General features: G+C 39.5%; 1 protein-coding gene across 1 annotated transcript in view; it reads right to left on the bottom strand.

The window, feature by feature from the left end:
- The window catches only part of MANBA (mannosidase beta), a 118,145-nt gene that overhangs the window by 89,590 nt on the left and 746 nt on the right, over nt 1-27,809 (bottom strand). Inside the window, exons 2-5 of the mRNA XM_053666401.1 lie at nt 12,110-12,204; nt 10,252-10,357; nt 9,279-9,449; nt 2,919-3,042 (exon numbers count right to left, since the gene is read on the bottom strand). Coding sequence (XP_053522376.1) covers nt 2,919-3,042; nt 9,279-9,449; nt 10,252-10,357; nt 12,110-12,204 — 496 coding nt within the window. The remainder of the gene's footprint in view (nt 1-2,918; nt 3,043-9,278; nt 9,450-10,251; nt 10,358-12,109; nt 12,205-27,809) is intronic.

Consider the following 27,809-nt stretch of genomic DNA (forward strand, 5'->3'; position numbering starts at 1 on the left):
GCAGCACCAAATGATCTCAACTATCAACTATCTCTGAATTGCTTGTGTCTTCTGTCTTCAAAAACAGACTTGGTTCAATTAAATAGCAGTCTAGAGTTGCCAGTGCCCTAAAGATAGCAGAACTCTTGTACTGACGTATCACATTCTTGTTTACTGATTTCACCAAGTTAGGCCTGCACAGAACTGGACTGAGCATCATGAGCTAACATTGAAGATCCACCTTCTGGGGACGGGGGTGGTAGAAGAGGGGATAGAAGGGATAAATGGTGATGGAAGGAAACTTGACTTGGGGTGGTGGGCACACATTACAATATACAGATGATGTGTTATAGAACTGTACACCTGAAACTATATAATCTTATTAACCTATGTCAGCCCAATAATTCAATTAAAAAAAGAAAAAAAGATCTACTTTCATTCCCTATAAGGGACTGTTCCACCTTCCTCATGGAAATGTAGTCCAGCCCACACTCAGAAAGGCCAGTGGGGAGCGCAGTCGGCACACAGGACCCACGCCCACAGACAGGTTCTCCCGTGGGGAATCAGGCCTGCATTGTACCTAGGCTGCTATGAGTCTTGCTTTTGCTAAAACTACCTCACCTTTGATTGAGGCAGAAAATGTTTACTGCATATCTTTAAAGTAACTTCCTAAAATCTGTGCTAAACCTCCCAACTATGGTATGTAACCAGTTCAACCACTTTTTCCCTTAATCTGTAACATCCATCTCTTTGAAATAATCAGCAACATTCTTTTCTTTGTTATCTGTAAAAGGTCATCAGCTACAGCAAACCTGTGCATAGTAAATGAGACCATCCTCAATGTAATGTGCCCAGAAAAGCAATAAAAGCTTGTCCAGGGCCCTCTCTCTCACTTAGAGAGTGGTCATGCAGTTCCTTTTTCTCCAGAGGACTTCTGTAGTCCATGTGAATTTGTTCGTCGCAGCCACAACACACGGACCCTGCCGGCCAGGGTCCGCATCAATTCCCTAACTTCTCAAAACCCCACTGATCTTTGATTTTCTGAGCTACTGGGGCTGCCCTCCCAAAAGACCATTACACAACATGTTTGGTTTGGTATTCCCTTGTACCGCCTCTCCCTGCCCAATCAACATGCAGGAATGAGATACGATATTCTTTCCTATGCCAAACACACACAGTGCTAGGCCAAGAACTTAACAAATATTTGACCAGCTTTTAACTGACTCCCTGACATCTGTGAGATTTCTCAGCTTTTATTCAATGCTCTTTTCTTGTGAATAGTTCCTTCAACTAAAAAAGTATTATACTTTACCTTACAAAACTTTCTTTATGCATGATTTGCCTTCCAGTTTATTTTTAAGTCTCAAAAAGGCTGGTGTGTCCTGGCCATCAAAGGAGAAAATGTGCAGTGATGGAAAGTCAGCCTGATCGTTTGAACAAATCAAGATCTTGGGGCAGTGAAAGTGACCACACAGGCAGCAAAAAGGAATACAAACCAGCAGGCCCAATGCATTTACAAAGGAAAACAAGTTTTGGTTTCATCCCATCCCATCGTCTGCAGAGGCTGGGCTTGTGGGGCACTTAGAAAAGAGATTCCAAGTCCCGGCCTTGAGATGAGGAACATAAGGCCCCAGGAGGTGAAATGAGTTATCCGACATACACAGTCAATTAAGTAGCAGGGCTCAGATTAGAACTCAGCTACCCTGCCTTTCAAATTTCTGATCAGGATAGTTAAAATGAGTCTGTGGAAGCAAACCCCTAGTGATTTCTTTCTTTTTTTCTTTTTTTTTAAAGATTTTACTTATTTATTTTAGACAGAGGGGAAGGGAGGAATAAAGAGAAGGAGAGAAACATCAATGTGTGTTTGCTTCTCACACGCCCTGTACTGGGGACCTGACCTGACCTGCAACCCAGACACATGCCCTGACTGGGAATCAAACCCAAGACACTTTGGTTTGTATGCTGGGGCTCAATCCACTGAACTGCACCAGCCAGGGCCCCTAGTGACTTCTTAAGGCAAATTGTTGGACCACCGGTGGTGGTAAATTTAAATTCTAGAGTGGACTATCCTGGCTTGACTGGATATCGACATGAATATGGCCTTGTAGCAGACAGAAGAATGTGTAAATGGACAACTGAAGGACACAAGTACGGGGATGCACCTATGCAAGGAAACAATGTGTTAAAAATAAGCACATAGAAGAGAAGGGAGTGAAGACATCAAAAGTACAGCACTTTTCATACTTGAATATTTTTTTAATATAATTTGTCATATTTTATAATAGTTGGTGATTTTTCACTGACATGTTAGTAAATGTATAAAATTGTGATGTCCTGGCTGGTGTGGCTCCGTGGATTGAGCACTGGCCTGTGAACCAAAGGTCACCAGTTCAATTCCCAGGCAGGGCACAGCCTGGGTTGTGGGCCAGGTCCCCTGTAGGGGGCACATGAGAGGCAACCACACATTGGTGTTTCTCTCCCTCTCTCCCTGCCTTCCCCTCTGTCTAAAAATAAATAAATAAAATCATTTAAAAAATGAAATTGTGAAATTAATTGTAAAGAATTCTTTTGTATTTCAGTTTGAGTCTTTCTTTTATCTCTATGTTAGTGTGCAGAATGCAAAAAAAAAAATTTTTAAAGGAAACTCTTAAAAGAAAGAACAAACACTTAGCTTGGGAAACCTAGAGCAACTCATACCTTCATTCTTTTCAAAATATGTTAAAAGGTATCTACCTACCTACTTATCTGCTTTATGTTACAAATTTTTACTACAAATCACAGTTTGTACATATTTTTCACTTTTTGGGATTTAATGTGTCACAAATTTTTTTCAAATAAGTGTCTGAAAAGTAAATCTATATATTCAAATTAGAAACCCAATTCTTGCAACTCAGAAGAGGCTCGAAAAAGTCAAAAGGAAGTCACATGTCTTAGCTTACCATACACAGGGGAAAACGTGAAGTAGTTCAGATGACAAATGTTATAGGCTTCAATCCTAACATCTTTCCAGATGCCCTGGGTAGGAAAGGAAGGCCCCCAGTCCCAACTAAAGGAACACTGCTCCTGTAATTTCAAGAGGAAAAAAAGAAGATAGATTTTGGTTACCATGAAATTTAAACATTATTTTTTAAAAGTTTTCTTTTTAAGATATCATAAAAGTACATATTAGTTTGCTGGGGCTACCAGAATAAAATACCACAGATTGGGTAGCTCAAACAACAGAAATTTATTTTCTCACAGTTCTAAAAGCTGGGAATTCCCAACACCGAGGTGATGATTTCTCCTGAAGCCTCTCTCCCCGGCTCACAGAAGGTGCCTTCTCACTGTGCCCTCACATAGTCATTATTCTGTGTGCTCGTACATACCCCCAGTGCCTCTCTCTGTTGTCCAAACTTCCTCTTCTTGCAAGGACTTCATTCTTTTTTTTTTTTTAGTTATTTTTCAAGTACAGTTTTCTATTTCTTCCATCCCGGCCCACCCCTCCCCCATGCACCCCACCTCCCTCCCATTTCCACCCCCCTTAGTTATTGTCCCTGTGTTCTTTATACTTGTTCCCCTAAATCCCTCCCATTTTTCCCCTTAAATTCCCTCCCCTCTCCCCTCTGGTCACTGTCCCCCTGTTCTCTATTTTAGTGTCTTTGCTTTTATTTTGCTTGCTTGTTTGTTTTGTTGTTTAGCTTCCTGTTAAAGGTGAGATCATACGGTATTTGTCTTTCAACACCTGGCTTATTTCACTCAGCATAATGCTTTCCAGTTCCATCCATGTTGTTGCAAAGGGTAGTAGCTCCTTCTTTCTCTCTGCTGCATAGAATTCCATTGTGTGTATGTACCACAATTTTTTGATCCATTCATTTACTGACGGGCACCTAGGTTGCTTCCAACTCTTGGCTATTGTAAATTGTGCTGCTATAAACATTATGGTTTAGGACTTCATTCTTATTGGACTGGAACCCACCCTAACTGTCTCATTTAACTTGGTCATCCCTTTAAAGACCTAATTTTCAGATAGGGTTGCATTTTGAGCCATAGAGGTTTAGGACTTCAACATACAAAGTGGGGGGGGGGGTTGAAAAAAACAAATTTGGGGGGAAGGAGCACAGAATTAACTCCATAAGAGTTCTATGTGTGTATGTGTCCTATCCATAGGATCTGAAATGGCCCACAATGCCCTGGCAGGGTGGTTCAGTTAGTTGTAGCGTTGTATACCTGAAGACTGCAGGTTTGGTCCCTGGTCAGGGCTTACACCTAGGCTGCTGGTTCAATCCCAGTCAGGGTACCTATAGGAGGCGGCCAGTCAGTGTTTCTCTCTCATCTCTCTCTCTCTGCCTCTCTCTTTCTGCCCCTCCCCCACCCACCTTGCTTCCTCTCTCTCTAAAATCAATAAACATACCCTCCAGTGAGGATTACAAAATAAATAATAAACAAAAATAAAAATAAAATGGCCTACAATGATTCCCCCCTAGTATTCATGCCCTTATGGAATCCCCTCCCCTTGAGTATAGATTAGACCTAGCAAATCACTTCTAACCAGCAGAATACAGCAGAGGTGATAACTTCCAAAATTAGGTTATAAAAGACTGCACCTTCTGCTTGGGGAGCTCACTCCCACTCTCTCTTGGCCAAGGGGGAAGCCAGCTGCCATGTAGACAGGCCCATAGGAGTGGACTTGGAAGCTAACCTGAGGCCTGCCGATAACCGCATGCGGGAACTTAGACACAAACACTCCTAGTCAGCCTGGAGATGACTGCAGCCCTGGTCCACAGCTTCCCAGTAACCTCATGAGTGACCTTGAGCCAGAGACACCCAGCTAAGCCACACCTTCCTGACAGAAACTATGACAATAAGTATCATTTTAAGCTGATAATTTTTGACATTATTTGTTACACAGCAGTAGATAACTAAGACATCAACTTCTGTAGCTAGTTATATTTTGCAGAAATCTTCTAAGAACATAGAATTTAATTAGGTGCATTTGTTCTTCAAAAGCATATTACATTGAGGCAACAGAATAGTTACTTCTTAGACTTCTCAAAAATATCTCTTAACCTACCATTGTATTTACGTGGAATAACTATAAAGAATATTATGTTTAAATGAATAACTATAAAAAATGAAGAAACAAATTAGGAGATTAAAGGTTTAAAAAACTCTAGCTAGACTTGCCAACCCCTGTTTGCTCCGGTATGAATTCAGACGCACTTGTTTCTGAACTTAGAGCCCCAGAACGATCAGTTCACTGACAACACAGGGCAGGCATTCTGGTTCCCTGGCTCTCCCTTCAGACACATTTCGATTTTCATATTAATTTACAAAGGTTCAAATACAAAAGCAGGAGATGGTTCCCTTGAAATAAACCCCTTTTTAAGTTTCTAATTTCTACTTCTTAAAAGAAAAAATTATTTTCGAAATACAGTCCATTAAAATGTATGAGACAATGAGTTCGGCTTTTCAAAAGGAACAAGCACCAGAGGAAGCACTCAGATCTTTTTGGAGGGAGTACTGGTAAAGTACAGCCTGAGGATTTGGCCAAACTGTTCTCATGGAAGTATTATTTCCCAAGCTCTGTATTTATCAGAGACAGATCAATTCATTTCCATTACAGGGAAAAATAAAGAATTAAAACCATTTCATAGCATCTGTATCTGCTGAAATTCACCAGGGAAGTATCAGATTGTCATGTTCGGAATGAAACCCACCATGGGGATATTTACTGGAAAATTTATAAGTTCAGATACGTAATTCTTTTATCGGGGACAGGGAGAAGTAAGAGGGCAAAAATATTAAATATCTAAAAAATATATATGTGTGTGTCAATATATTCAACATCTTCTACAGAAGACTATTTTCCCCAGCAATGGCTACAAATCATTTCTATTCATACAACCTGTCCAAATATGTTACCACTTATTCAAAAAAATATTTGCAAAGTGCTTTCTATGTGTCAGGCTGGTAGTACATCAATGTACAAATGAGACACAGTTCTTCTGTTTATAGTGCTCATAGTACAGCAAGATATCCAGGCTCTCAATTAAAAAAAAAAATCACAAATACAAAGGAAACACACAGGGGACAAATAATGGGGGAAGGAGATGTCAAACAAGATTTCCTGAATGATGGCAACTTTTATATGGAGACTTGAGGGTAAGTCCCATTTGTCCAGGGTATTTAGGGGAGAGGGAAGTAAAGCATCCCTTTCAGCAGGAACAGCAAGAAAGTGCGATGCCATGCGGGAAAAGCAGAGAGAACAGTGGGAGAAGTGGGAGAAGACTGAAAAAGTAAGTGTGGGCTAACAGATAAGAACTCTAGGCTGTAGCCTAAAGGCAATGAGGAATGGTTGAAGAGTTTTTAAAAGGGGAAGTACTGTGATTTTTCTCTGAAAAGAACACTCTGGCTGCTCTGTGGCAAATTAACTGGAGGAAGGCAAATGAGGTTGTAGGGATACCAGGGCAATATTTCATGCAAGAAATGATGACAGACTGAACTCAAGAATAATAGTACGAATGGAGCGTGGGCAGATCTGAGAGCCACTGATGAGGTAATGTCCACATTATCAAAAGACTTAGCCATGGATTTGAGGAGGGAAGAAAATGAGATAGAGGAATCAAAAATAACTCCTAGGTTTTTGGCTTGAGTGACTGTCCTGTATGGTATTCCATTTAGCAAGACAGGGAGTTTGGGGACAAGGGTTTAGATCCCAAGTGCAGTGTTGGACATGCTGAGCTTTAGGTCCTCGTGAATCAGCCAAGTGAAGATGCCAAACAGGCAACTGAATATGGGGTCTGAATTAACGAGAGGTCTGAAATGACAATACAATATTAGAAGTCACTGGAAATTTGATTGGTTATTGAAGAAACAAAGACACATGAGACAGACTAGACAAAAATGAAAAGAGAAGAGTGTCTAGAACAGAGAAAAGACTGAATAGCAAGACTTTTAAGAGGAGGAAGTTGGTCTCAATAAAGAGACTTCGCAGGAACAGCCAAGGATGTCAATGGAAAGCAAGAAAGATGGTGTGGAACATTCCAAGGGGGGAGGTGAGGTGATGGGTTCCACCATTCAAGCTGAACAGAGAAGGAAGCAGAGATAAGTGGTGGAGAAAGCAGAGAGGTCAAAGAATCAATGGAGAGTGACATTTCCTCATTACATCCACTCTCCACCTCTTTCCCACTAACTTCACAGAAGCTAAGCTCTGAGGCATTTTGTCAGTTACACACTTAGGGGTCTGTAATTACAGAAATACATCTCCAAAATAAATAATATTACCACCCTACATTTGACATAGCTGTAGAGTGCTTTATTATGGAAAGTGCATTTACATTAATATTTCACTATATCTTCATATTAACAGTAAGGAAGAAAGGGAAGAGATTAGCTCCATACACAAATGATACATGTGCCTAAGACCCTTCTGGGTTTGTAAAGCCAGAATTCAGGTCCACAACTCCCAACTTGCTGTCCAATTCAGGCCTCTTCACACCAGATCAGGTCAATCTAGCCAGAAACACACCCCAAATTTAGCCTCCCACTCTCACTGTGATGGTAGAAACCTGGGTCTGATTCCTGATATTAGTAGCAAAAGAGTTTGTTCTATCTAAATAAACTGAGAGTGTGTTTTGAATGCCACAAAGTGACTAGCAGGTAGTGGGAAGCTACTACATGGATATCTGTATAACATATATATACCGGCACTGATGACCTGAAAAGTGAACTTTCACATTAGGATCCGGGAAGTCCTCGTTTCCATAGAAGGTTGAAGACAGAAGAGGGCAGGAAAGGGCAGGCTCTAGTATTAAAACCACTGTGCCATTTGAAGCCAAAGGCAAAGAACAAAAGCTGATGTTTAAACAGAAGTGTGGGTGAGTAAGTGGTCCATGGGACTCCTGACTACTTGGTCACTTCCTGTCCCATCACAGCCGAATGAACACATGGTTATCGACACACTGACACGAATCCAGGTACGTGGAGTAAAATGGGTGGGAGTGTAATTCTGACCTTAGTGCTTACTTTAAGGAAGCATGATTTAAAGGTAACAGCTACTTAATTTAAATGATCACAATTTATCAACTGCCATTCCGGTCAATGAGTACTGAAAAAACACACTTAGTAGTTTCACAATGAAACCAATGATTACATTTGTTGTTAAAATTAAATGCAAATTAAAATAAAATTACATTTACAATAGATTTATCATGTAATGTAGTCATCCCACTTCTGGGTATGTATCAAAAAGAATTAAAAGCAAGGTCTCAAAGAGATATTTGTATGTCCATACATAGCAGCATTATTCAAAATAGCCAAAGGTGAAAGCAACTTGAATGTCCATTAACAGATGATTGAATAAATAAAATGTGGTCTATACATACAATGGAATATTTAAAAAGAAAGGAAATTCTGACATGTGCTACAACACAGATGGACCTGGAGAACCTTATGGTAAGTGTAACAAGCCAGTCACAAAAAGACAAATACTGTATCATTCCACTTATAGGAGGCATCCAGAGGGCTCAAACCCATAGAAACACAAAGAATGGTGGTTGTCAGGGGCTCGGAGGAAGAGTGAATGAGGAGTGACTTCTTAATGAGTACAGAGTTTCGGTAGTGCTGCATGAAAAATGTTCTGGAGACTGCTTTCACATCAATGTGAATGTGCTTAATAATGCTGAACTGCACTCTTAAAAATGGCTAAGGTGGTAACTTTTGTGTTATGTGTATTTTAACACAATTAAAATAATTTTAAATAGAAAATAAAATTAAAAACTAAGTATCACATAGAATACTAATTCAACCATGAATGAGAGTAAATCCAAGTCATCTAGACTGATACTAGACTCAAAGAAAAACATCCCCTTGTGGCTTTTGTTATCTGATGTTAGATTTTATTAGAACCTACCAGTAAAATATAAGAACATGTCAGCGAATATATTAATAATTACAGAAAGCTTTCTAGTAACAAGAATGACTAGTAAATACAAACCTTATGGCCTGGTGAAAAGTTTGATAAACCTAAATGGTGAAAAATAATGTGTGAAGTTATATCACTAGTCACCTATTCGTCTTCTTTTCCTGATGTTACCTAAGTTCAGAAACATGCTTCAAGGAAAAAAATCCAGAAAGACAAAAATTCTCCACAAAAAAAAATTCATATAATCTTTTGGCTCTTACTTTTAAAACCTTTCCAATCCCGCTATGAGAGAAGAAAGAGATGTCCAACTTCCCAAGGGAGTCTTCAAACAAACACTTCATACACCAGCACATCCAATCCTCAAGCTTATAGCCCCATCCACTTGTGAGACCGTTACCTTCCGGATGAAGTTGACGTGGCATTCTCCCTTCTGGACACTCGGCGGGCAGTTTGGGGGCACCTCGTAGCTCGTGTGGGCTCTGCTCTGCTGTTCTGCATACAACACTGGTGACTGGAAACGCAGCTCAATGGAGTTTTGGGGTCTGACCACTTGGGTAATGTCAAAGCTCTGAATTAAAGGCAAAGAACAAATGTGGAAGTAGTCTTGTGTATAAAAGTTTAGATATAGGCATGTATAAGATGGAAGGAGAGATGCATAAAATAAGTGAAACCTTTATGTTGAGCCTTTTTGCGAGAGAAAACACTTTTCCAGAATAGTATAACTAAGTTGCCGACTTTTAATTATAACTGAGTATATTCTCCTACCCAACACAGATTTCTAGTTTTCTCCTTCTGTTTGCTCCCAATAAACAGAGCAAGCAGAATATATTTAGCTCTGTAATGTCTGCTCTGCCTATTTACATATGGCCTTGAACTGCCAAGGATTTCCTAGACACTTCATGACTCTTTGGTATAAATAGCATGTAGTGATAAATTACTTTTGTTTTGGCAAGTCTTCCCTTGAAAGGGGAGGGACATCAGGATATGATCTCATAACATAATTATTCCAGAAAGGAAGGAACATTTTCTTTTAAAATGGTGCACCAATTGTCATTTCCCATGAAACTATGGATCACCAAATAAGAGAGAAGGAAATGGCATTTGTTGAATACTTCCCATGTGTCAAGAAATGTGCCGGTCATTTTCTGCAATTATCTTACTAAATTCTCACAATTACTCCATAGGATCTGTAGTATTTTTATCATCCTACAAATGTAACCACTGAGAAATAAAATAACTTACGCAGTGCTTCGAAGAGCTTGTACCAGCCTGCATGGGCAAATATGCACCTACCTTTGTCTACTCACAATGACAATTAACAGAAACACATATAAGTGGGGTTTTTTAATCTGCTGTTATTATGTACTTACGTATCTTTTGAACATGTTGTTTGTTTTCCCAATAAGAACATTATTGAGCAGGACTTTTGCAACTGTATCCACGCCCTCAAACACCAAATTTACTTTTTGCCATTTGCTAAAAAAGAAAATTAAGACAAGAAGTATAAAACATTGACTTAGCTGTCTTTTATATCAGTTTAGAACTAAAGAAATAAATATTACACAGAAAATATCTATCATTAAAAATCAGTTTTCAATGAAATTTCCAGAAATTTACTACATTTTTATACCGAGTGACCCTTATCTTTCTTCATAATATTTCAATCACCATAAAATCATGAGCACAACTTATCATTTCCAAATTCATTGCCTTTTTTCTAGAACTTCACAGAGTACTTATGAAAACCAAGTTAAATAATAGCCACAAAAGGTTTTCACAAAACCCAAAGGTGCGATTGCTAAGAGCATCAACAACAGTAAGGTAACAGGCTTGATTCCGGTTCAGAAGTCATGCTGGGAACTAAGGAGAGAAAGCTGGCCAAGCCGGGCAGGGCAGGAGGGGGTGCAGGAAGGGACACAGGGATGGGCGACATTAAGCAGTATTTCCACAGACAAGCAGAGAAGATTAAATCTCATTTGCCAATCAAAAGGAAGAGACTGTTGTGACTAAGCAAGAACATCCTGGTAACAATCAATATTTTCAGAAGATCAGTGCACTGGAAAATAAGAAGACCAAGCCGTAAATTTAGTTAGGTGGTTTTGGCCTAATTCCAGGCATTCACTAAGGTGTGGGCAAAGGTGAAAACCTGAAAATGAGGAAGAAGGGGCTGAATCAAGAAAAAATGCTCAGCAAAAATTAACAAAACTCAGAAACAGACTGAATACTGGGAGATGAAGAAAAGATATGCTAAGACAAAAAATACCTTAGGCATAAAAGATTGAGAAAATGGTGTTATGTCGAAAGAAACAATGAGGCTGTTAGAATATAAAGTAGCTTTAAGTGGGAAAGTCAATTGGTTAAATTTTGGATATGTTGAGTTCAAGGTAAAAGAAGGCCCTTAATGGGGAAATAAGAGCCTAGACCACAGGAATGCTGTGATATTGAGCACCACATTCTGGCTTTATTTCTCTTTTAAATAATTAGCCAAAAAATACCTACAAAAGGGACAGAAGAATTTTTTTTTCTTTAGCAATAATGACAGTAGATATAATTAGGTTACATTCTGCTTCATAGACTATTATTGAAAACTATAGCATGATTGATCTCATGGCCTCATGGCACAATATAAGGCCAATGCCATAGTCTCAAAGGCTGGTTACCACCACACTAAACAAATGACGTGCCTCTGATCCTACTTGATAATACCACAGATACATACACTCCATTGATTGCTGTGAGCAGGAAGAAGGACGTGCAGATAAGAGAACTGACCAGGTTTACGTAACTCCATTATAATTACAGGAAAATGACTAAGACATAATAAGTTCATGACTGATAGTCAATGGCACCATTTCATATACAAATCAAAACCTAAATCACACATTCACTTTTTAAAATTTCTTCTTTATTTATGGATTTTAGAGAAAGAGAGAGGAAGGGAAAGAGAAAAACATTGATTTGTTGTCCCACCTATTTATGCATTTGTTGGTTGATTCTTGAATGTGCCCTGACCAGGGATCAAACCCACAACCATGGCGCATTGGGATAATGCTTTAACCAATTGAGCTACCTGGCCAGGACCTATATATCATATTTATTCACTTTTATAATAAGGCTTTAGTCAAAAATTCTCTGATATGAAACCTAAAACAACAAGAAATTATTGCAGAGACAGAAAAAGAAGAAAAGCTCAAATAATTATAAAAATAGATAGACATACATACATACCTAATGTCAAAGGGGATTTGAAATTCCTTGCTATAGGTCCAGTTATCCAAGGAGATCCATCTATAGTTAAGGTCATTAAACCTATAGTAAGGATCCTGTTGATAAAAAATATGGTAGGTGATTAAGTATGCAAAAATAAACATTAAACAAATTCTTGATAGCTATTTATTACCTAATAATTAATGAGCTCTTGGCTTAGGAGTATAGGCATTGCACATGCTGGCACATCTCTCAAGGCTAAAGCTCCATCTGTTTACTAGACTATTACCTTTCAAACAAAGTTGTCATGGCATTCACATACCAAAAATACTAAAAGATGTGTTTTTTAATAAAGCCCAACAAAATACCTGAAATGAAAGAGCTCTGAAATATAAATAATACAGTTTCACTATCAAAGAAGACTGGCTTTCCTTGTTAAAACCAAACCCAATTCCAAGGTATTAGCATTAAATGAAAGCCAGCACTTCCAATGTGTAGCCATCATTCTCTCATTGCCCTGTGGTTCTCGCTGTTGCTGCTGCCACTCTCTCAGCTGGCCTCCGGGGACAATGCATCTCCTCTGCTGCCCACGGGTCAGCAAAACTCCCTGTCTCTGAATTTACTTAGCATTTCCAAAGTTATTTCTTTATTCACCTTTACTAGGTGAGCCCGAAAAGGATATCTACAGAGAATAATACACAGGAAGTACAGATACTGTGAAACTTACAAACCTCAGGTGTCCTATGCTATCCCAGACCAGGTCAGAGAACTACAACCTGCAGGCCAAATGCAGTTCGCTATCTGTTCTTGTGTGGCCAGCAAACTAAGACATGTGCCCAGCAATTCCATTTTAGTGGAGAACAGTTGTGCCCATCCCTTTGCAAATTATATAGGGCAGCTTTCATGACATGACAGAGACCACATGGCCCTTGAAGTCTAAAACAGTCTCTAGCCCGTTACTGAAAACAGCTGCCAACCTCTGTCTGCCCTAGGTGACTAGCCTGCTGGATGTTCACAGTGCCATTGCACCTGCGTGTCCAGCCCCAAGTCCTCCATCTCACCATCCTTAGTTCTTCTTCTCCTACTCTTTTTCCACCTTTACCTCCCAGACGAGGGCTCCCAAACAGGAGGCAGAACAGAAAGTGGCAAGCAGAGCTTTTTGGTCCATCTTCTGTGAGTATCCCCACAGCTACAGAAGGGAAACAGTGCCGACCGGGAGGGCTTCTCCCCCTGACTGGGACGGGCCCGAGGGATTTCCTCAGGGACTGCAACTCCAGATGAAGAAGGAAAAGCCGACTTTGTCTAAGTTCCACAGAGGTAAGGGCTGGACGGCCACGTTAGGTTGGCAAAGCCCAGCTGGGCACTTGACCAGAGCATAAACCTGTAAGAAACTCTACATCACTGAGTATGTTTCAAGATGGAAAGAAAGGTACATGCCAAAGAGTGCTGACTGGAAGAAAGATATATTTTGATAAGCTACTAGGAATGGGAGTGGTTGATGAGATTTAGTAACAACCAGTAATTACCCAACTGACTTTTAAGGTCTGGTTTTATTCTGCTAAACAGGGTGTTCCCAGCCAGCCAACTTGCTTTCTTTTCTGCTCTTCCCCACACAGGACTCAGCCTCTCCAATGAATAAACCTGGAATTAATACTTAATGGCACAGGTTTGAAGAGGTGCCTAATTATTAGCCTACCCATGTGTCTCCATCCAGCCCTATTTATAACTTTACACTGTGGACTGGGTCCAATGCAGTTAAAAATATCATTATGAGGAAGGTGTGAAGGCTAATGCAGTTGCAACATGTTCAAGCTTTAAGCATTGGGGCTGCTGATGACCTGGCTTTCAGGACACAAGTCCCCTTTCTGACCCCAGGTCCTGGAAGGAAGCTGCATGTTGAGTTTGAGGGGGCCATCTTCTCAGGTATATGTTTTCTAGGCAAATAGAATTTAAAGCATTAAGCTTTTTTTAAAAGCTGATCTGAAAAGGCTACATACTGTTTGATTACAGCCACGTGACATTTTGGAAAGGGCAAAACTATGAAGATAGTAAAAGGGTCAGTGGTTGCCAGGGATTGGGGGGAGAGAGACATGAATAGGCAGAGGGCAGTGAAATCACTCTGAATAATACCATAATGGTGGGTTCCATATCATTATACAGCTGTCAAAACCCACAGAATACACTGTGTCAAGAATGAATGGTAACAGAAACTACAGATCTGGGGTCATAATGATGGGTGGCACTGTAGGTTCACCGACAGGAATACATGTCCCAGCTCTCATGGGGGATGTTGACAATGGAGACGCTGTTCATGTGAGGGAGGATTTGGGACCTCTCTTTATCTTCCATTCAATTTTGCTGTGAACCTAAAATTGCTCCAAAAACTCAAGTCTTTTAAAAAAAGATTCTCTTACTATGGGGAAATACCTTATTGTCCCTAAAATAACAATTGCAGACTTAAATTACATTTGTAATAACTATTCCAAATGCTAAGCAACTGGCTTAATTTGGTTCCAGATTGGTCTGACCCCCCTCGCTCATATTAAAATTCTGAGTCCTATTTAAAACTCTGCACAAGACACGTTGCATGAATGGACATGTTGTCGTGATGAAGCTGCCAAATCACCAGTTGCCCACAGCTGTGGTCTTTTGAATCATCCAAATAGTTTCCATGAAGGAATGTTCAAGCTTAGCGTAAAATTTGATGCAGACTCATTGCTCTACTCACTAAGTCATTTTGAATACAATGATCACATAGTACACATGCTCACTCAAGGCACCTACAGCCCCCACTGAATAGTACAGTGAAGTCATCACTGTTCATGCATGCACATTCCAGTCCACTCTCCTTGGCTGCCAGGTTACACTGATGTTGTGCAAACCATTCTCATTATATTAACAATGGCTGGACTTTTTCCTAACAAACCTGGTACATGAAAAGAAAAAACACAACAAAGTGGCAGTGAAATTCTGGGCCTCATTCACTGAGAAAATATTGGTGCTTCTATTATAAATAGGAGCAATAATAAAAATTAAGGATTGGGAGGACTGAGAGAAGAGATATTTGAATATACTGAGTTTTAATATGCCCTGAAGTCATTCCGATTAAAAAGTGGAGCAAAATTCCCAGCAGCAAATCAGGAGACGGTGGTAGTTAGAGATTCAGGCATTTGAGTAATTCTGGAACAAAGGTGATGGCTGAAACTCAAGAGACTTCCAAGAGACAGAGAATAGATAGGGAATGACCTTCAGGAAATGCTTGCATTTATCAAGAAATTTTAGCAAATAGGATGCTTTTAGTGGTATATTTTGTTTTTTTATTATATTATATTGATCATGCTATTACAGTTGTCCTGATTTTTCCCCCTTTGCCCCCCTCCACTCAGCACCCCACACTCCTTCAGGCAATCCACCACCATTGTTCATGTCCACGGGTCATGCATATTCTTTGGCTACTACATTTCCTATACTGTATTTTACATCCCTATGGCTACTCTGTAACTACCTATTTGTATTTACTAATCCCCTCACCTCTTCACCCATTCCCCCACAACCCCCTCCCATCTGGCAGCCATCAAAACACTCTCCTTATCCATGATTCTGTCTCTGTTCTTTTTGTTTGCTTAGTTTGTTATTTAGATGCAATTGTTGATAGATATGTATTTATTGCCATTTTATTGTTCATAGTTTAGATCTTCTTTTTCTTAAATAACTGCCTTTAACATTTCATATAATAATGGTTTGATAATGATGAACTCCTTTAGTTATATTTTGTCTGGGAAGCTCTTTATCTGCCCTTTGATTCTAAATGATAACTTTGCTGGGTAGAGCAATCTTGGTTATAGGTCCCTGCTTCTCATGACTTTGAATATTTCTTGCCAATCCCTTGTAGCCTGCAAAGTTTCTTTTAAGAAATCAGTTGACAGTCTTATGGGAACAGCCCTGTAGGCAACTAACTTTTTTCTCTTGCTGCTTTTAAGATCTTTTCATCTTTAAATTTTGGCATTTTAAATATGATATATCTTAGAGAGGGCCTCTGTGTACCTGTCTTTGGGACTCTCTGTGCTTCCTGGATTTGCATGTGTATTTCCTTCAACAAATTAGGGAAGTTCTCATTCATTAATATTTAAAACAGAATTCCAATTCCTTGCTTTCTCTTCTCTCTCTGGTACCCCTATGATGCAAATGTTGGAAAGCTTGAAGTCGTTCCAGAGGCTGCTTATATTATCCTCTTTTTTTTAGATTCCTTTTTCTTCTTGTTGTTGAATGGTTGTTTTTTGGTTCTTCATGTTCCAAATCATTTATTTGAGTATTGGCTTCATCCACCCTACTCTTATTTCTCTGTAAATTACTTTATTTCAATTAGTAAATCCTTCATTTCTGACTGGATCTTTTTTCTGCTGCTGAGGTCCTCACTAAGTTCCCTGAGCATCCTTTTAACCAGTGTTTTGAACTCTGCATCTGATAGATTGCTTATTTCCATTTTGTTTAGCTCTTTTTCTAGAGTTTTGATCTGTTCTTTCATTTGGGCCATGTTTCTTTTTCTCCTCACTTTGGCAGCCTCCCTGTGTTTGTTTCTCTCTGTATTAGGTAGAGCTGCTTTCACTCCATGCCTTGGTAGCGTGGCTTGATGTAGGAGGTGTCCTGTAGACTCCAGTGGCACAGCCTCCCCTATCACCTAAGCCGGGTACTCTAGGTGCACCCACCTTGTGGGCTGAGTACACACCCCTTTTGTAGATGAGCCTTGTTTTTTGCTGGCAAATCAGTGGGAGGGATTTACTCAGGCCAGTCAGTTGCAAGGACTGGCTATAACCACTGACCAATAACCTCTTGCTTCCATGGAGGATCAGCTGTTCAGGGGCAGGGTGATGGTGCTCCAATGTGGTCTGTAACTGTCCACTGTGCTCTGGCCCTGTGGTTTCCCAAGTGTGACATGCGAGGTCAGCCCCCACCTGTGTTTTGCCCAGGGCCACCCTGCCTGAATAGCAATCTGAGATGGCTGTTACTTGTATGGGACTTGGAGATATCCAGAGGAAGCCAAGCTGAGAATGTAGGCTGGCTGCTGTTAGTGCAGGGCCTTGGACTCACTGAGGCCAGCTGTTGCTTCAGAGACTTTAGGAAGTTGTGAAGCATGAGCCAAGACCAGCCATTCATATGGAAAAGCAGCTTGGGTGGGTCCATAAGTGGAGGAGGGCAGTATCTCTAGGGTTCTCCAAGGTGGGTCAAACAGTGTTACCGCACTGATGAAGTTTCAGATATGGCTCCAGCTTGCCAGCTCTGTGGTGGGATGGTTTAGAAAGGGTACAATGGCCTTTGCTTGTCTTGATGCTGGATACTTCAGTTCCTCCTGGTATGCCACTGGTGCCTTTCAAGCTCCTACTCCAGTGCTGGAGCTCAGAGGGAGTCTGAATAGGTAAGTCTGTGTGTGGGTTTTTTAAGAGGAACTGCTTGGGGCTCCAGACGTTTCTTCCACCAAATCAATCAGTGCTAGTTTTTGCAGCCAGAATTTGCAGTGAGGTATCTTTCTGGCACCGGAACCCTGGGTTCTGGGGCCTGGTATGGGGCTGAGACTCCCTGCTCCTGAGATATCCCTCCTGAATTTTTATACACCACACATGGGTGTGTGTTTTATACAACACACAGCCTGTTCTGTGTCTGCGCCCCCCCTACAAGTCTAGACGGATGTGACTTCCTTAATTCTCTATTTATCAGACTTCCATTCAACTCAATTTCTGATGGTTCTCAGTAATGGCTGCTCTATATTTCAGTTGTAATTTCGATGTGGTTATGTGAAGAGGTGAGCCTTGTTTGCATATGCCTCCATCTTGACTGAAAGCCAGTGGTATATTTTGAACATTATATTGTGATCTTGTCATTCTTTTCACTGGACATCTTTAAACAAAAAGAATAACTGTTTCTTTTGCTTACTATTTATTCTTCTTGCCAACAAAAATGTAGGGTGTGAAAAGAATTGGGTTGAATCCTTGCCCCCACAATTTATCAGATGCATGATCTCAGGCCATAACTTCTCTGAGCCTCAGTCAGTGTGAATAATTATACCATTTCCACATGGCTGTTGTGGGAATTACATGAACAAGTGCACTTGAGAGGGGCCAAGGACAGTGCATTAAACATGGAAGACATCAAATGAATATTATGTGAAGATGATGGTCACAGGTTAAGTTGACTACAGACTTACATATGCTAAGGAACACATGTTAAGGACTAACATGTGATAAGCCAGCACTCACTTAAAGATTCAGTCCTCAGATAATCCTTTGATTCCCAGTGTTTGGTCATGAGAAGCAAAGCCTCCTGTGCCCTAAACATACCCCACATGGCATCAAATGAAGAAACATGTCTAGGTTTAAGAATCAAAAACTTAGGACTTCCGCCAAGATGGAGGCATAGGTGGAGACGCTGTGCTTTCTCACACAACCAAGTTTAGAGACAACTAAATATTAGCAACAGAAAACACAGCCAGAACACAGAAAATTGAACTTTTCAGAGGTCTGATAACGAATTTGTCAGCCTGACCGGTAAGAGGGGCGAAGCCAGCAGCTGGCAGAGCGGGGTTGCACAGGAAAACTCGGTCAGACTGACTCAGGCGCGTGGATCCCAGACATGGAGTTGAAACAGGCGGACCCAGTGAGCGACCCAGTAAGTGACCCAGTGAGCGACTAGCGGACCCAGCAAGGGCGCAGAGCAGTGGGTTGACTGTGGTTGTGCATTTGTACGCAGATAGACCAGCGAGAGAGTGGGCGGTGAGACCGAGCAGGCCCCAGCAGAAGGAGGCAGCAGAGGGGGCCGCCGTTTCCCCGCTCTGACCCCACCCCCATATACAGTGTCACAACCCAGCGACCTGGGTAGCCCCGCCCTGGTGAACACCTAAGGCTCCGTCCTTCATACTTAACGTCCCTCATACTTAACGGGCGCGAACAGACCAAAAATGGCTCAAGAAGATCTCAAAGCCCCAGAGCCCATAACTCTGAGTGACCAAGAAATAGCAAAACTTTCAGATGCATAGTTCAAAACACTGGTGATCAGGATGCTCACAGAACTGGTTGATTTTAGTCACAAATTAGAGGAACAAATGAAGGCTAAACTAATTGAAATGAAGGGAATTGCACAGGAAACCAATAGCGATGAAAAGGAAACTGGGACTCAAATCAAGGGAGTGAACCAGAAGGAAGAAAATAATGGCCAAACAGGAAAATATGAAGAAACAAGAATTCAAAAAAATGAGGAGAGACTTAGGAACCTCCAGGACATCTTTAAATGCTCCAACATCCGAATTATAGGGGTACCAGAAGGGGGAAAGGAACAGCCACCAGTGGAAAACTTATTTCAACAAATAATAAAGGAGAATTTCCCCAATCTAGCAAAGGCAATAGACTTCCAGGAAATCCAGGAAACTCAGAGAGTCCCAAAGAAGTTGGACCCAAGAAGGAACACACCAAGGCACATCATCATTACATTAGTCAAGATTAAAATGAAGGAGAGAATCCTAGAAGCAGCAAGAGATAAGGGGACAGTCACCTACAAAGGACTTCCCATCAGACTGTCAGCAAATTTCTCAAAAGAGACCTTACAGGCAAGAAGGGGCTGGAAAGAGGTATTCCAAGTCATGAAATCCAAAGACCTACAACCAAGATTGCTTTATCCAGCAAAACTTTCATTTAGAATGGAAGGACAGATAAAGTGCTTCTCAGATAAGATCAAATTCAAGGAGTTCATCATCACCAAGCCCTTACTATATGAAATGTTAAAGGGACATATCTAAGAAAAAGAAGATAAAAAATATGAACATTGAAAGGACAGCAAACTCAAAGTTATTAACAACCACACCTAAAACAAAAGCAAACTAAGAGGACAGCTAGATCAGGAGCAGAACCATAGAAATGAAGATCACATGGAGGGTTAGCAACGGGGGAGTGGAAGGAGGAGAAGGGGGGAGAAGGTACAGAAAATAAGTAGCATAGATGGTAAGTAGAAAATAGACGGGGTGGGGGGCAAGAATAGTATGGGAAATATAGAATCTAAAGAACTTGAGACACATGGTCATAAACTAAAGGGGGGGGAATGGTGCGGGCGGGGGTGCAGGGTGGAGGGGAATGAAAGGGGGAATAGAACAACTGTAATGGCATAATCAATAAAATAAAAAATTAAAAAATAAAAAAAATTTTATTAAAAAAAAAGAATCAAAAACTTTTTAGGATACCTTTTTTTAAAAAAATGAGGGCTTAAAAACCTCATGCTTCCCTCTTCCCCAAACTTGAGTAACATTATTTACTGATGATTATTTCTGTTCACATTTAAATTTCGAATACAAAGTCCTTAGCTAATTTATCTCTTATGTCACATGGTTTAATTGGTCAAACTTTTCAAAGAAAAAGATACATAGATTTTTTAAATGGTTCCTTTCCTAAAGGCTTTTGAAATCATTTCACATTGTAAAATGTACAAATTAAGTCAAACAGTCCATTCTTAACAAGAAAATTGTACCCTTTGCAACAGTATGGATGGACCTGGAGAACATTATGCTAAGTGAAATAAGCCAGTGAGAGAAAGACAAACACCATATGATTTCACTCATATGTGGACTCTAATGAACAAACCGAACTAACAAGGAAAATGGGGACGGACTTACAGATAGAGAACAGGCTGACAGCTAGTGCAGGGGTGGGTTCAGGTTAGAAGGTAAAGGGACTAAGCAAAAAGGAAAAAGGACTCATGGACATGGACCACAGTTTGGTGACTGCTGGGGAGTGGGGGACATACAGGAACTAAAGGGTAATGAAAAAATATATAACAAATATTTTTAAAAATTGATAAACCTTTAACCAGACTAATCAAGAAAAGAAGCGACAGGATCCAAATAGATAAAATCAGAAATGAAAGAGGAGAGGTAACAACTGATAACAGAAAGACAAAGGATTGTAAGAAATTACTATGAACAACTATATGCCAAGAAATTGGACAACCTGGGCAAAAGGGATAAATTTTTAGAAACATACAATTTTTCAAAAATAAATCAGGAAGAAGCAAAAAACCTGAAAATAGAGCAATAACAACTAGCAAAATTAAAGCAGTAATCAAAAAACTCAAGCCCTGGCACACAAAAGCTCTGGAGAAGATGGCATCACAGGTGAATTTTGCCAATCATTCAAAGAGGAACTAACACCGATCATTGTCAAACTATCCCAAAAATTCAACAAGTGGGAAGATATCCAAAGTTTTCTTACCAGGCCAATATTATCCTAACTCCAAAACCAGGTAAAGATACAAGGAAAGAAAATTACAGGCCACTATCTCTGATAAACGTAGATGCTAAACTCCTCAACAAAATATTAGTAAAATGGATCCAGTAATACAATTAAAAGATCATAGACTATGATCAAGTGAGATTTATTCCAGCAATGCAAGGATGGTACCATACTGGCAAATCAATAAGAGTGATACATCACATAAGCAAAATGAAAGACAAAAATCACATGATCATGTGGATAGATGCAGAAAAAGCATTTAATAAAGTACAGTACCCACTTATGATTAAAACTCTCAGCAAAATGGGAATAGATGGAGCATATCTAAACATAATAAAGGCCATATAAAAAAACCCTACTGCTAACATCATACTCAATGAGCAAAAACCACAAGTGTTTCTCTTAAGATCGGGAACAAGACAAGGCTGTCTGCTTTCACCATCTTATTGGACATAGGACTGGAAGTCCTAGACACAGCGATCATGCAAGAAGAAATAAAAGGCATCCAAATTGGAAAGGAGGTAATAAAACTGTCATTATTCACAGACAATATGGTAGTGTATATAGAAACCCTAGAGACTTGACCAAAAGAACTACTTGACCTAATAAATGAATGCAGCAAAGTAGCAGGATACGAAGTCAATATCCAGAAGTTGATAGCATTTTTATACACCAATACTGAAATATTAGAAAGGAAACTAAAAAAAAAAAAAAAAAAAAATCAGCCTGGCTCGTGTAGTTTAGTGGATTGAATGTGGGCCTGTGAACCAAAAAAATGCCATTTGATTCCCAGTCAGGGCACATGCCTGGGTTGTAGGCCAGTTCCCAGCAGGGGACACACAAGAGGCAACCATACATTGATATTTCTCTCCCCCTCTCCTTCCCCTCTAAAGAGAAATAAATAAAATATTTTTTAAAATCACATTTATATAGCAACCAAAAAATAAAGTACCAGGAAAAAATTTAACCAAGGAGGTAAAAGACCTGAACTCAGAAAACTATAGAACACCAAAAAAAAAAAAAAAAATACTGGGGAATATACAAATAAATGGAAGCATATACCATGTTCATTGATTAGAAGAATTAACATCATTAAAATGTCCACACTACCCAAAGCAATCTATAGATTCAACACAACCCCTATTAAAATACCAATGGCATATTTCACAGATCTAGAACAAATATTCCAAAAATTTATGTGGGACCAAAAAAGACTCAGAGTAGCCTCAGCGATTTTGAGAAAGAAGAACAAAGTTGAAGGGATCACAATACTTGACATCAAACTATATTGCAAGGCCACTGTTATCAAACAGTCTGGTACTGGCATAAGAACAAATATATAGATCAGTGGAACAGAGTAAAGAGCCCAGAAATAAACCCATGTCTCTATGGTCAGTTAATATTTGACAAAGGGGGCACAAGCATACAATGGAGTAAAAATAGTCTATTCAGCAAATAGTGTTGGGAGAACTGGAGCAGTACATGAAACAAAATGAAACTAGACATCAACTTACACCATACACCAGAATAAACTCAAAATGGATAAAAGACTCAACTACAAGTCATGATACCATAAAAATTATAGAAGAAAACAGAGTAAAATTTCAGATATCTTGTATAGCAATATTTTTGCCAACAAATCTCCTAGGACAAGGGACATAAAGGAAAAAAACCAATAAGGCTACATCGAATTAAAGGCTTCTACACAAATAAAGAAATTAAAAGCTTCTGCACAGTTCCCTTTTCATCATCACAATGAAAAGACAACCAACTGTATGGGAAAACACATTTGCCAATGATACATAAGACAAGGGTTTAACTCCAAAATATATAAAGAACTCATATATAAAGGACTCAACACCAGCAGGACAAACAATCCAATTAAAAAGAACCCATATAGATGTTTCTCCAAGAAGGACATACAGATGGCCCATAGACATATGAAAACATGCTCAACAACACTAGCCATCAGAGAGATGCAAATTAAAACCACAGTGAGGTATCACCTCATACCTGCTAAAATGGCCACCATTAATAAATCAACAAACAAGTACTGGCAAGGATGTGGAGAAAAGAGAACCCTAGTACACTGTTGGTGGGAATGCAGATTTGGTGCAGCCACTGTGAAAAATAGTATGAAATTTCCTCAAAAAATTAAAAATGAGTCTGCTTTTTGACCCACTAATTTCACTGTTGTGAATATATCCTAAGAGTCAAAAAACAAAATCAAAAGAATATATGTACTCCAATGTTCATAGCAACACTATCTACAATAGCCAAGATTTGGAAAAAGCTTACATGCCCAACAGAAGATGACTGGATTAAAAATGGTGGTACATTTACACAATGGAATACTGTGCAGCAGAAAAAAATCCCACCTTTTGCAACAGCATGGATGAAACTGGAGACTATTATGCTAAATGTAATCGGCCAGTCAATGAAAGACAATTATCATATGATCTTACTTATAAGAAGAATCTAATAAACAAAGTAAACTAATAAGCAAAATAGAACCAGAGGCATAGAATTATGGAAGAGATTGACATCCGTAAGAGGGGAGGAGGCAAGTGGGAACTGATTGACAGAAGGTGAAGTATTAGTCAAAGAACATATATGAAGGACCCATGGACATGGACAACTGTGTAGAGATTGGCTATGGAAGCTGGGGGTGAGCTGGGTAGAGGCGGGGGAAAGGGAAAAAAACTGGGACAACTGTAATAGCATAAACAATAAATCATTTAATAAAGAATAGCCAATAGGAAAATAGATAAATACACATGAATAAGTAACCCTAAATCACCAATAAGCCTATAAAAATACATAAAGTATTTTTTAACCTCAATAGAAAGTAAATTTTTTGTTTTTAAAAATAATCCACATTTGCACCTAAAATAAGCATTCAGATAAAATGATGATGGAAGTGTAAAGCTGATACAACTTTTATGGAGAACAATTTGAAGTTTATATTAAAAGACTAAAAAATGCATACCCTTTGAATCAGCAATTCTACTTCTAAAACTTTGTCTAAGAAAATAAGGATGTCCATTAACTAAAATTTACTTAAAAGGATCTTCATCAAAGAATAGAAAAAATGGAGTCAAATAACTATTCAACAATAAATAACTGATAATAAAAGATGGCAAATGTACACAGTGGAATACAGAGAGCCATTTAATATGGTTTGTAGAAATAGGTTTCTGTTGCATGTTGGCTCAGTTGGTTGGACCATCATACCGTCCAGCAAAATGTTAGAGGTTCAATTCCTGGTCCAGCCACACCTATCTGAGTGTCTGATCCCTGATCTGAATGAGTATGGAAGGCAATCAATCTTTCTCCTTCCTTCCTTTCTTCCTTCCTACCTTCCTTCCTTTCCCCCTCTCTCTCTTTCTTTCTCTCTCCCTTCCTCTTTCTCTCTATAATCAACAAACATATTCTCAAGTGAGGATTAAAAACACATATATATATATTTAGTAGTAAAAGGCTATGAAAGTATATATTTAAATACTTATCATAAATATGTATACATAGAAAACCTCCAAATGAATATAGTGTATTTTTAAATTTCAATTATAATTATATCTGGAAGCCAGGCTTCCACATTTTCTTTTTTTTACCTCCCTCTATTTTCTAATTTGGGCCCACTGAAAATATCTTTTATTAAAACTGTTTTTCCAACTTATACAACTGAGAAATTGCACAGGAAAACTGAGAAAATTCCTAAGAAGGGTCCCTTACCTAAGTATTTATCATAAGGTTATTGATTAGGTTGTAGTTAATCTGGCCTCCCACAAAATAGAAACTGGGTCTTACTCATTTCTTTCTTATTTCTAATGCCTCTTTTAGTGTACGGCATAATAGTAGGTTGAATGACTGAATAAGAACCTTTAGAAGAGAGAGAACTAAGACACCTAAGCCTCTCAGTAACTACTACCTCTTTTTGGCCAGCTACACACACTGAAAACCTGGAGTTTTTCTTGACTCCTCTTTCTTGCACACCTCACATTCAATCTATTAACTAATCCAACTAAACAAATCCTGTTTGTTCCATGTTCAAAATGTGTTCTCACAACTATTCTTACCATTTCACTGGTACTACCCTGGACCAAGCCAAGAATCACCTCTTGCCGGTACAACTATAACAGTCCCCTACCTGGTTTCCACGCTTCCATTCTGATGCATTGTGGTCTTCAAGCCAAAATAACCTTCTAAAAGGCATATCTAATCATTCAAGTCCAAGCTCAAAACCCCCAATAGCTTCCCATCACCTGTAGAATAAAATCCAAAGCGTTTCCCATGGTTTAGAAACCCTGTATGATCTGGCCCCTGTGGGCTCCTGTCGCACTGGCCTGCTTACCACTCCTGGTGGTAAGGTCCAAACATGCTCCCACCTCAAGGGCTCTCCCCTCCCCATGCCTGTCTTTTTTTTCTCCTTGCTGGGAATGCACTTCTCCTTAAAACTGACCTCAAAAAAAAAAAAGATCTCTGCTTTAAAAGTCACTTTGTCAAATGGCTATCTTTAATTACTTTTTAAAAATAGCCATCCTTCCCAGTCAGCCTTCACTTTCTCTTCCTTTAACCTGCTTTATTTTTACTCAGTGCACCACCTGTCATTATATTATCTATTAATTTGTTTACTATCTGTCCCTTCCACTAGAATGTCTATTGGCCAAAGACTGTTTTATTCACTATTTGACATCAAGCACTTGGAATAGAGCCTTCCACACTGGAGGTAGTGAATAAATACTTACGAGATAGATAATTAGGGGAGTGAATAAATAAGTGAATGACTTCAGCAAGATGTGGTTTAAGTTCTCATATAAACACAGTATTTGGGCCAGTGTCTGCTCTAAACTATAAAATATTTTCTGAGGTCAGCACCAAAAAGTAATGTAATAAAGCAGGTGCCATAACAACATCACAGTATTCAACAGTGATACTGATGGTCATTACTGTCCATGGGCCTGGAGTTCCCCAAACCCCATAAAACCCCCATCTCTCATCCCACCATCATTTAAGACTCACACCCACCTTACTGAAATTTAAAGTTTTCGTAAGAATTTATGAACAGATTTAAGAGAAACTGAAAGTTATTCCCATGAGGAAAAGTCAGTTATTTCATATTTTGAGCAACTTCATTCTCACTGACTAGTTACCAAACATTGTTCCCTGATATTGGCCCTAGAACATGGAACAATAATCTGACTTGCTGAAGCCACTAATGAGTTCACATTGTCTTAATTGTACCAGTGAAATGAGGCAAGGAGGGCCTTTGCAAAATGAACACAGGTGCTCTCAAAGCATGTGTAGGTGAAGCCTCGCGGTGCCAAAGTCAGCTGTGGTCTATGTCACAAGTTTGGTAACTAAAAAATAAAGTACTTAAGTTTGAGAATTATTTACTTAAAAATAAACTGGACTGTAGTGTCAAATAAACTTCCTTTCTGACATACATTCTTGGAAAAAAGCTAATGCATACCAGATCAGAAACTGCATTAACCTAGTTGATCACCTTGCCATTTAAGTAAATTTTGAATGATACTCCTGACAGTCAACCACAGTGCTTCAAAAACACATGGTTTTTAAAAACACTGGGGTAAGTGTAGCATACTGCAAAACCCAGGCTGCAGCATGAGGCCAGTGTAGGTCAGAATACATTTCTACCACTTAGTTGCTGTGTGATCTTGGAAAATTCTCTAACTGCTCTGGGCTCCTTAACACCATATTATCCATCAAATGCAAAGACATATTCCATAGAGTTCTTATGAGAATTGAGACAATGTATGCAAACTATTTATCAAGTACATATTACTCAGGCAAAGACAAAGAACGGGAAAACGACCGGCAGCAGGTGGAACCATGAAAACAGTGGAAGGTAAGTCTGTTTGCAAACTTCTGCTCACAGTCAAACAGGAAAACGTCTTCCAAAAGTCTGTAATTTGGAGCACCTGTTGAGAAACACGCACATCACACGCCCTGGGAAGAGCACCTTTTTTCATATCCCAATCAGCTGTAAAAGTTATGTAGCCTTTACACTCACACCGACAATCCTAACCTCATACTGGCAGGTTTGTCTACTCAACCCATGTGTTGCAAAATCCCAAATATGACCCTCTGAAGCCTAACAGCGGAAATGAAAAACTGAAAAGAAAAAGAAAATGAAAACTTGAGACATTACTGAATACACTAAACATTTACTTAGCCAAAGACTATCCCCCTCTGCAGTGTCTAGGTAGTTGAAAAAGTAAGCCCTGCCTTAGGCTTTGTCAGTGACAACATGTTCTTCCTATCCACGCTTCGGTGGAGAACTATGGCAATAAGTACACCGCGGGTAGCAAGACAATTTGCCCTGAGAAAACTTCCGCTTTCCAGTTACTGGGGTCCCAGCGCGGGTCAGTCCATCTCCATCCAGCCAGGTTCCCCGTGGTTCTCTTCTCCAACAGCGCTTGGCAGTTCCCCCA

Source organism: Artibeus jamaicensis, unplaced genomic scaffold (assembly GCF_021234435.1).
Source record: "Artibeus jamaicensis isolate MK-2021 breed Jamaican fruit bat unplaced genomic scaffold, CSHL_Jam_final contig_452, whole genome shotgun sequence".
In the NCBI taxonomy this organism is placed as follows: Eukaryota; Metazoa; Chordata; class Mammalia; order Chiroptera; family Phyllostomidae; genus Artibeus; species Artibeus jamaicensis.